Source organism: Chaetura pelagica, unplaced genomic scaffold, assembly GCF_000747805.2.
Source record: "Chaetura pelagica isolate M959 unplaced genomic scaffold, ChaPel_1.0 scaffold299, whole genome shotgun sequence".
NCBI lineage: Eukaryota > Metazoa > Chordata > Aves > Apodiformes > Apodidae > Chaetura > Chaetura pelagica.
Window position 1 is genome coordinate 182777 of NW_009954507.1, and position 11560 is coordinate 194336.

General features: G+C 37.0%; 1 protein-coding gene across 1 annotated transcript; it reads left to right on the top strand.

Annotated features, from left to right (window-relative positions):
• Nucleotides 1-3330: 3330 nt before the first annotated feature.
• On the top strand, nt 3331-10649 carry PARP11 (poly (ADP-ribose) polymerase family, member 11). The gene is made up of 7 exons (XM_010004658.1): nt 3331-3456; nt 3541-3661; nt 4767-4842; nt 6246-6318; nt 6406-6536; nt 9745-9896; nt 10336-10649. The coding sequence occupies exons 1-7, from the start codon at nt 3331-3333 to the stop codon at nt 10647-10649; spliced, it is 993 nt and encodes a 330-aa protein (XP_010002960.1).
• The last annotated feature ends 911 nt before the right edge of the window (nt 10650-11560 follow it).

The following is an 11560-nucleotide window of genomic DNA, read 5'->3' on the forward strand; positions in this document are numbered from 1 at the left end:
GGGCGGGAGGGGGAGGGGGGAAGCGGCCGCTCCGTTCGTCTGTTCCCTCCTCCGCCCGGCGCCGCGCTGAGCGAGCCCAGCAGGCCGCTCCCCGCGCCTCCTGCCCCCGCGGGCCGTCGTGTGCCGGGCTGGGGACGGGGGTCAGGGCGCTGGCCTGTCTCTGTGGTCGGGGCCACCGCGTCCTTGAGCTCTCATGGGCCCGGCTCTGGAGGGGGCCGGTGAAGGGGGTGACGAACCGTCGCCTCCTGCGGCACAAAGGGGGTGCGCGGTGACACGGCTGCGGAGGGTGCTGTCATTTCCCCTTGTGTCCCGTCCCGGTATCAGTGCTGCTTGTCCTTCCCGCTTCCTCTCCCTAGCTCTGCACTCCAGCCTCGGCCAGGTCTCCTGCTCAGGTGTTTTGTTATCTAAGGAAGTGCCAGGGAGCCCTTTAGCACTGCTGGCGTTCCCAGCAGGGAACTGTGCAGAGTTGATGTTTGGAGTCTTTGGTGATAAAGCACAATCTGCCCAGTGGAAGCAGACAGCACAAGCAAGCAGACAAAATATCCTTTAGGGATGCTTTTTTATTTTTTATCATGAGTGGTGAGACATGAACAGGTTGCCCAGAGAAGCTGTGGATGCCCCATCATTGGAAGTGTTCAAGGTCTGGTTGGATGGGGCTTTGAGCAACCTGGTCTAGTGAAAGCTCTCCTTGCCCATGGCAGGCAACATGGTACTAGATGATCTTTAAAGGTGCCTTCTGTCGCAAACTATTCTGTGATTCAACACACTGTAAAGTCTGTGTTTATCATTGAAACTAGAAGCACCTCTGGAAAAATGAGTAGTAAAGCCATTCAGTCACAGTAACAAGCATCCATTCTTTTACGAGGATGTTTTTGCTGTCAAGAGTAATTTGTTTAATTTGAGCTGTTCTGGTAGCTCCTGGACCAGTAGAAACAGTGCTAATGGAGTTAAGAAGCATTCTATTAGCAACAACATTGCTAATACAACCGTGTTTAATATAGTTTACAACCTGTCATCCATAAAAACCCACCGAGAGTTTTCGGCTCCAGGGTTTTTGGACAAAAAGCTACCTGCTCCTTATAAATTATGTGGGTTTTATTTAAAATTCCTCAATAAGCTGAGTAATTTACTTCAAGCATTTTGGATTTCTGTCACCTTTGAGAACAGCTCTCTTGTTTTTATGAATTTCTGTGTTCATGCCTTAGAGTCATTCTTCCCTCCTTCAAAGTATCCTGAAATCTACTCACTTACCCTAGATTTCTGACTAGGGTCAACGTGAATTGAATGTAACTTTTTGAAAGCTATGAGAATAACTGTCTCCTTAGTAAATGGTTTATTCTGGAGGCTATGTTGCCCACTGAGGAGTTTAAGTGTGTTGACAGGGCACAGATGAACGTGCCTTCTCTGTAGCTTGGTCAAAAGGCATTACTGACTTGATTGATCAGATTCAAGGCCCTGAACTAATGTTGGGATGAAGCTGAGGTCTGGCAGTTTTAGTGGGAACAACAGGAAACTAAACATGACCAAAAAAGCCTGAATTGCTTTTCTCTCAGCTTTAAACAGTGTAGACTACCTTTATACCTCCTCTCTGTAGGAAAGAACAACCAAATGTTGGTCTGAGAGAAAGAATTAAGCTGAATGTGAAAATTATAATAAAAAGATGTTTACCAGTTGTTTTTTAACACCGAGCAAGTGTAGGCTCTGTGCTGTGACTTTGTATTGCTGTGAGGAATAGAAGAGATGTTGGCAAATGCTGTCTGAAGTAGAGAACACTTTCCTCATCTCTTTCAAAGTATTTTTCCACGCAGTTGATGTACCTTTAGTTTAGTTCTGCTTGAACTTGAGGCAGCCATCCATGTATGTAGCTTTGTGTAAACTTCCATTTGTACTAAAGTAGGTTTGCTCTACTGTTCTTCAATTTAGAGATGTTATGGAGATCCAGTTTTGATCGCCTTGTTTTCTAAGCATCTAGACTTTTTTTAGCCCTGTGGAGCTTTTGATTATTAGTCTCTAGCTATTAATACAAAGAGGTTTCTGGGATTGTTTTTCAAAAAACCACTGGGGGATAGCTAGAGAAAAATAAGGGCAAAGCATACTTTCAAAAGTGCTTTCTGTAGTGCTAGAAATGCCTTCTGCTCTCAATTCATATCCCAGTAGCACTGGCCAGCTGGTGCCTGCTTCTAGTCTCCAGTATTTGCCTTCTTCAGGTCTCTATTTTTTTTTTTCTGGGCTGAAGTGTGTAGGAAACAACTGAAGCATGCAGGACATTAACAGGAAAATTGTTTGACGTAGTTGTGCTGGAGGGTGTTGTTCCACTTCAGAGTTTTCAGGATTTTATTGATGATTTAAGAAGGAGCTGAAATCTGGCAGGGACTGTTCTTCTAAAGGTATTGCAGCATGGCTTTTGGTAGACTTGAACTTCTCTAGCTGCTTCTTGGACTTCCATAAATTTGCAGCACTCACAGTATACCATGAGAAGGAATTCCACAGCTTGCCATCTGTTTCATGAAGAAGTTTCTCTTTCACTTATTTTGAACTTGTCATGTGCAACCTTTGATAGGTGTCTCCTTATCTTGTAAGAAAAAGATTATTAGTTATTCCCTATTCAGTTTTGTAATGTTTTTTAGACCTCTGCTGTATCTTTTCCTCAGTCATCTTTCTTCCATCCTGCAGAACCCCAATTATGGTCATCATTGCTCATGTGGAAGCCATTCTGGCTTTTGTGTGAACCTTCTCTGTAACTACATGTACAGAGGACCAGTACTTTTACTATATCATTTTTTAATGGGTGCATTACAGGGGAAATAAATCTTCATGCAGTGTTGAGGAATAATGCACTATGGATTTGCACAGTTAAATAATTCTTAGTTTTTAAGTATTTCTATAACAGCTTCTGATATCCAGTCTGATTTGTTCACTGTTTGCGAGCACCTAGTAAATGTCTTCACCAAGCTATCAGATATAACCCCAGCACCTCATATCTGAGTGGTATATTACTCAGAGCCTGTTATATATGTAAATGCCCTTGCTTATACCACCATCAGTATGAAATTTAGCACCTCTCCTTGATGTGATAAAGCCTATAGCTCATGCCTTTACTGGCACACTTACAAACATTGGGAGTTTTAAAAATGCTTTACTAACTTAAAGGATAATACTGGATAAATAGTAAATTGAGGACTTTTTGCTGAGAAAGAGAAAACAAATCTGCCCTCCACCTGCCAAGGGATTTTTAAAGTATTGCAGATACACTTTGTTTTTGTATGAATTTCTCAATGCATTTTTGAAAACAGTATCAAAACTTTTTCTGTGTTTGTGAATTTTCAGGAAATGCTTCAAAGAACATCAGAAGATTGTTTTCCAAAGATGGAAACATCAGTTGAAGAAATGGATACCTCTGATACCCAGTGGGCCTGGTTTTATTTGGCAGAGTGTGGTAAATGGCATATGTTTCAGGTAAATACCTATTACCTATGATAAATTCCATACACCAAACTTTGCTGAATTTTTCTAAATGTGCTTTTTAAATTTATTTTGAAGACTAATTCAAACAGTCATTGCTCTGTTAGCAGTGAAGATATTGAAAGGAGCTTCCAGACAAACCCACATGGTTCTGTTTCTTTTACTACTGCAAAATTTGACTACACGCTGGACTTTTCAGGTATGTATCTTTTCATAGACTAGATGACAGAAGGTGACAGATACACTGGTTCATTTGCATATCCAGCAAATTATTGTCCTTGTATCCAGTGCAAAAACTTGTTATTGGAAATGTCTTATTTACTGGAAAGTACATAGGAGTTTCTAGAACCAGCAGCCCTGTTACGTTTTCTAGTGTAATTTATTAATAAAAATAGCATGTCTTGTTAAGTAACACTCCATGTTACTGCTGCTTACCTCAGAATAGGGGTAGTATCTAGCACACATCTACGGGAGTTTGAACCTTTTTTCTTTAATCTGTGACTGCTAGTAAGCTTGAAAAACCTGTTCCATTCAGAGTCTATATAAGAAATGTTGATACGAAGGAAGCTTTCTGCAAAATACTGGCATCAAAGTGATTTCATAATTCAAACCAGGACAGGCAGGTAGTTGAAGTCAATTCTGTTGTCCGCATAACAAGGAGATAGGCAAAGGGATTTTCTACTAGACCATAGATCTCACGCCATGCTTGACACTACAGAATATTACAGGATTCTGATCTGTGTAGCTAATTACAAATTAATCTGTCCTTTGATTAAAGGTTCTAAATAGTATTTCCAACACAGAAAGTGCTGACTGGGTAAAACGGCAGTGTACTGGGAGTAAAGTTATGTGTAAAAACACAAGGCATTACTTGTGTTGAAGATTGTTTAAAAAACCTTTGCTTTGTATCCAGAGTAAAAACACTAAATGCAAGTAATTTTTTTCTTAGCATTTGTTGGTCATGATGTCTTGCATTAAGGATAGGAGTAATATTCTTTGTCATCCTAGTTGTATAAAAGTCAGTGGAAGTTTTGCAAGTGAGTTAGTGAGGATGAATGTTAGATGGATATTTTAACAATAAATGTTTTGTTTTTGCAATATTTGCTGATTTTGCCAACTCATTTAAATGACAATGAATGACAATAAATTTAAATTACAATAAATGAAACATCTATTGAAAATACTGATTTGCTAATTGTTGAAAAGAACTTTGTGTGTAATCATGTTATTTTTTTAAATGATGCTTAAATGTTTCATATGCTGTAGATTAATTCACAAACTCATCCTAACTCTTTTATGCTTAGTGATGAAACAAATCAACCTAACCACCCTTAAGCAACGTCCAATAAAGAGAGCTCCCTTTTCTGTCAGTGCATTCAGGTAAGGAAATAAAAGGAAGAGTCCTTATTTTATTTCTGATTCTTTTAAGTAAAATGAAACAAAAATATGTTTTCTATTATTTGTATTTACTTGCTTTTTGCATCAAAGAATTTGAGAGGTGAACCAAGGTGGGAAAGTAATGATCTTGTAGTGGAAGAGGCATACTGAATACTGATATGCTTTGGCCAAGTGTCTTAAAGCTGTGCCTGATCTTAGCCATTTGAGTCCCTTGCTCAGGTGTAAATACCTGTTGGATCAGAATTGCCGTGGAGAAGCAACAGCAAAAAGTTTGTTCCATTGTATAAATGACTTTGTAAATTATTAAGAAGTATGACTGTGACAGCAAAAAAGATGGAGTTATACAGCCAACAAAATACGTTTTAATAATTTACTCTAAAATTACTTGAAATTACATCATAACAACTAGACTGTTTTATGTGTTTAATTGCTTTAGATTGTAAGTTTCTTACCATTTCATCCACTATTAGATGTAAAGCTGTGCTGATGTAAATCTGCTACTCATATATTCATATTACCATGGGTAATTTTGACTGCATGGACTCTGTGGGTTTTTTCCCCAAATAGTTCCTTAGAAATAATTTTAGTTCAGAATTGTAGCCTGGTTATACTTTCAAAAAGAAGTTTTGCATTTGTCTTAAGAAATGTAGTAGTTGTCTTTTTACACTGACATTCAAGAAGGCCTGTTTGGTTTTTATGTGCCATTTTTTTAATGGATATTTGCTGAAGACACCATGCAGTAATGTGGCAATTCACTTCTGGTTTTGTGTTTCTTAAATAGTTGCATTCAGTACTCCCTTTCCTTGTATGAAGCCATTATTTACTTTCAGGAGATTGCTTCCTTTAGTCCTGGTTTTAAGGTTTAAAAGCTTCTATGTATATGGTGTGTATGCTTAAAGCTCTCCTTTTTGATGATTTGGTTTTGTTTGTTTAAAAAGAAATTCAACTATAATGTTCAAGTGTGTATTTCTAACATGATACTTTAAAACACTTCAAATGAGAGCTCAGTTTCCAGAGGCTGTAGGTTAGTTGTAACTCCTGATAGTATGGAACATTCAGGTTAAATCTCCACTCTCACATTTCTAAATTAGTGTTGCTCTCCTGATGTTGTGGACCTTTCTGACCATCTTTTCTAATTTATCTTCCTATCTTTTGTTGGGTAGGTGGTGTATTAAAATTGTTTGTTATCATGGCTTATTGATAATAAGCTAAGCCAGAATTTTACCTTACTTATGAACAACAGCCTTTATTTGAATTAAAACCAAAAGCAGTTTTATATAAGTTGAGGATATTTTTGCATACTGTATTGTTCTGAGCAGGAGTTAAACAAGAAGAAAATACCTCCTGTCTTTGATGTGATGTGTTTTTACCTTTTTTGTTTGAAGTTTCATCTGTGAAAATGAGGCTATCCCTGTGCCTTCACACTGGGAGAATGTAAATACTGAGGAGCCATATCAGGTAAGAGTTGGTATGCAAGGGTGTCAGAAACATGCGATAATGAAATAATGCATTGAATTGAAATCGTACTAACCTTTTTTTTTCCAGCTTATTCCATTGCAAAAGAAAACAAATGAATATAATGAAGTTTCTAGTCTCTTTGGAAAAACAATGGATAGCAACCGAATTAAAAGAATTAAGAGAATACAAAATCTAGACTTGTGGGAGTTTTTTTGCAGGTGAGATTATTTCTAAAACCAACAGTCTTAGGATTGTTAACAGAGCAAATCTTGAAGGCATGCAGCAGAAATATGTGTAATTGCTTTTATTATTAATGAAAATGTGTTATTTTTAAGCTTTAAAAAATCTTATTTGTCACTTCTGTATTCAAAATTCCATTTTTAGGACTCTGTAGCTTCTACAGGTGCAGAAATTGAATACTTATAGAAATGCGTTGGATGTAGATGTAGCAGAGATAAGGACTGATGCATTAAAGTTGTTCGGGATGTCTGTATGTTCGATGCCCATGATACTTACAGTGAAGTAAGGAGAACAAAAATAAGCTTTTTGTAAAATAATTCATTGACAAACTTGTATTATTTTAATTTTAGTGAACAAAGCAAAGGAATATTTGTGGCTTGTTTAATTTCTGAACTTCATAAAAAGTAGGACAGAATTAATTGTCCAGTTAGCACATATATTAATAAAATCTCTTCAAGTTCAATGTACTATGAAAGATTTTTCTCAGTTCTCTGCTTTTCCCTCTTCATATTGTGCTGACCTGGAAGAAGTAGGAAATGCTGAATCCTATTTCCATTTATTTTGTGGTATCAGTCTCGGGCAGTTATATTCAACCAAAGTTATTTGTGTAGTCTCCAAGAAGGAGTACATATGAGAATCTGTTTTACACTTGTGTTTCACTGTTAAAACCAACTGAACTAATGAATTAGTGAGGAAATAACTAAGCGGACATATGTTCAAATTATTTGAAAGGTATGTCATTTATTGTTAAAGCTATATCATAAATTGTATAAGGGAATTAATTTAAGTTTTTGGTTAAGAAAGTTAGCCTTCTTTTAATTGCATATTTATTTGGTTATTTGCCTTTTTAAGTATGAAGGTCTATTTGCTTGGTCTTCTTTTTTAACACCTACCTTTCTACAAATAAAGTTTCTGTAGAGGTATTTTTATACCATCTTAGTACTAATTTTAAATTTTTGATAATAAGACTAGCAAACGTATTTGAAAGTCCATGTCCTTTGAGTCTACGGTGTAAATGGCAGAGGCAGGCAGAGGAAGACCTTTTTGGCCTAGCTTAGTAACTGCTGTCATTTGGAGAGTGTACTAATTCTCACGACTTAGTAGAATTCATGGTTTAAGAACTCTGAATCTGTGGATGCTGTGCTAGAATATTCTCAAGGTACAAAACTGAGAATGGGAATTAGAATTTCATACATCAGGAGTATTACATTATTGCCATAACTAAACAGAAAACAAGCTACTTTTAGTACCTGTCTGGTATGAAAGTATACGGAGAAAGATAATTTCAGGTTTAAAACTTTTTTCCTGTATCAAAAAAATAGAAGTAACAATGACAATTGCTAGAATATGTGTATACAACTCAGGCTTAGCTGCTTTTCTGCTGAGTGTGAATTACAGCTGTGGAGTAGGTGGGGCTTACATGCACTGGTGAAGAAATTATTGCCTGGTAGTATATTACTGAAAAGTAGGTGTTCCAGCATTCAAATTCACTAAAAGTTCTTATGGTATCCCATGTGGGAAAGTGAAAGTAACAGATGAATCTTAGTCTATGATATTTTGTCTATGCATCTCAATTTGGAATTGTAGAGTAGTACAGCAAGTAGAAAGTGGTGTTTGGTCAGTGAGATGGCTGACCATGTGTGGGGAATGGTCTAAGATACGGTCCTGCAGCGGCTCTTCCTCTGTGAGAGGCGAGTGCCATGTGTGACCCTTGGTCTCCTTCACAAAGCCCTCCACACTGGGGGTGATGTCGCAGAAGCCTCATGACGGCTGGTAGCCCCTGGCGTCAGCTGGTGATGTCATCTTTAGAAGGAGCTTGTGTGCTTGCATGCGTTCAAAAAACCCATGTCTGGGTATGTGGGTTTGCTTTAGGTTTCTCCCTTGTTGAGGCTGTATGGTAGAGCCTTCTGAGTGCTGGATTAACTTGAATTTGTTTTACTGTATTATCTTGTCAGTGCTGGTAGAAAGTTCTAAGATTATGTTATTTTGGAATAGTTGGACTCCTCGATTTCTGTTACAAATCAACAAAAAAGTCCTACTGTATCATTTCTGCATTCTGCAGAACCTCATTCCTAGTATATGAGGAACAATTGCTACTTAAACCTCTGGTTTTGAGAAAGTGTTTCATTTAATTGATAAGGTCAGTGGCTAAATATAAGTATTGCTTGAATGATTATTTGCATCACTGTTGTGGTGAAAAGACATTTGCCTGTTGTAATAGTTCCATATTCATGACTATTTTAAATTGGTTTTATGAAATCACTTGTTGGAGATAGTGACGGACTATTAAAAAACATTTTTGGACAATTGATTATTCACCTTTTCTATAAACATGTTCTGTTCTGTTATTTCAAGTGAAGTTACTGTAGAGGCTACCTCTGTATGTTGTCAGAGATAAGCAGCCAAAAATAGAGGGCTGCTGACTGAAAAATGTTCAGCATTGCTAGCCCTTTGCTCAGAGGTGTTGCCTCCCACATGTAGTTTTCTTCAGAGACAGGGAATCTTCGCTCCTGGGTTTTGCTGAATTGCTAATAGATTGGAACGTGACTGCCTGGGAGCTTTCTGCTTCTGACACAAAATATCACAAATGAGATTACTGAAACCTCCCAGATGTCCTTGAGATTCTACTGACATTCTTTTGGTTTAGAAAGCAGTTTTAGGGGAAAAAAAATAAGAGACAAAACCTCTCTTAGAAAGTATGTGAGCCATAAATTTAGGAAACCATTCTGAAATGATCACATTGAAGTAATTTTACCTAAAAATTTAGGTAATTTTATTTTTAATACTTTTGCTGGTTTAGCTGGGTAATTATACCTTATAATCCACTAACTTTGTTGTCCCTCTTACCATGTTATTTAAGAAGTTGAAGGGAACAAAACGGGAGAAAAATGCCTTCCTTTTAAAATTGTACTTGCAGAAAACAACTCCACGGAAACTAATGCCAAATTAACAGTGTTGATTATATTGGTATAAAAGACCTTTTTCCTTATATTGGATTACTTCTGAAAATAGTCCACAGCATCCAGAAGTATGTGATTTCTAAACATGTACCTTAAGAATTGTTATCTGTTGAGAAACTAGGATAATATGTAGATACTTAAGAAAGTTCATTTTATTTAGTGTTTTAGGTCTGTCTTTTCTGCGTTGTACCGATGTTTGCAATGCTGTATTATGTGTTCTTAATAGGAAAAAAGCTCAGCTAAAGAAGAGGAGAGGTGTCCTGACTATTAATGAGCAGATGTTATTTCATGGCACCAGTAATGAATTTGTAGAAGCAATATGTATTCATAATTTTGACTGGAGAATAAATGGGATGCATGCTGCTGTATATGGAAAAGGTAAGTATTTTTATCACATACAACAGTTTGGTAATATTAACAGCTCAACATTGCTGAGTGATTCCCTATAGTATTTTACTTATGATGGGCTCCCCAGCTCCCAAGAGCTGTTTAATATAGTTCTGCTTTTACATCAAGTGTAATTCAGAAAGCTAGGATGCAGTAAGGAATGTAGTTGTCACAACTGCCTGGTAGGACCAGGGGATGTGGGGAAGGGGTGCCCAACAAAACAGTGTTGATCACAAGATGATCTCCTAACTAAAACGTTCCCACTGAAAATATTTGGTCATGTTGCTGTAATCTTAACACATTTGAAAGGAATATATTGCTATTGAACATAAAAGAACATACATCTTTCATCATCCTGATACTTAATATCTATGCTCTAATAGTAAAGCTGTCATGATAAGCATGTCATCAGGTTGTTTTTATTTGAAAGGGACCTATTTTGCAAGAGATGCATCATATTCCAGTCGTTTCTGCAAAGAGGACTTAAAGCATGGAGATACTTTTCAAATTCATGGTGTGAACCTGCAGCCTCCTCTGCACAGACCAGATAAAGTCATGTTTCTTGCTCGTGTATTAACTGGTGACTATATCAATGGTGATTCAAAATACATGAGACCTCCTTCAAAAGATGGAAGTTTTGTGAACTTGTATGACAGCTGTGTGGATAACACGTGGAACCCAAAGATCTTTGTTATCTTTGATGCCAACCAAATCTACCCTGAGTACTTAATAGAATTTTGTTAAGTTTGAAAGGAATTGAACTGATTATTGTTTGTGTCTTTTTTTTATATATATACACCTTTGTTCTTTTTGTAAAGACAACAATATAAAAACATGAAGCATGAAAGGAGAGAGGTGAAAGAAAAGCTGACATATGTTTGTGGAGGAGGGAAGCTACTAAATTTTTAAGACAGATTGTCTGTTTTGAAAAATCTTGAAACTTTTACTAGTACATTTTTCGAATGTAGGAACCATTACAAATGTGAAATTGCTTAGTAAGCCTTAAATACGTTGGGTGTTGGTAAGTTCTCAAAGGCAAGATTTCTGGTTTTATTAAATATATTACAAGGATTTATACATGTGATAGAAAGATACCTGTAATACAGTATGCATATGATGAAACTAATATTTTACAAAGACTGCCTGTAGAGCATAAAAATAACAAAACTACAACCAACAACAAAAATGCAGGGGACTTGGCTACATTTGTCTATTCTGTAGTACACATTGTTTTCTGTTTGGAGGTCTCTTACTTTGGATTCTAAACTGCAAAAAAAAATAATAATTCAACTGGATAAAACTGATGAAGGAGCTATGAAGTTCACCAGTTTCTTTTATGTTTATCTTCAGGTACGTTTTACTCTAAGTTTCAGTTATATACTTGCAAAGCTTTAATCATACCAACCCTAGCCATTCTATTATCCTATGATTCTCTGTACTTGCAAGATTACAAAACCCTTGCACTAGGATCTGAAATTTGGGTTTGATGGAAATTACGCAAATAAGCTCTTGCGGTTGTTAATAGTTTGGAATGTAACTGTTGAACTCAGTGTTGGGATATCAGCAGTGCCATACACCTTTCTGAGGATGCAAGCATCTCTTCTTTCTCCTTAGAGCTGTTAACCTTTGCCTGTCAGTGGATCTTGTGCAAATTG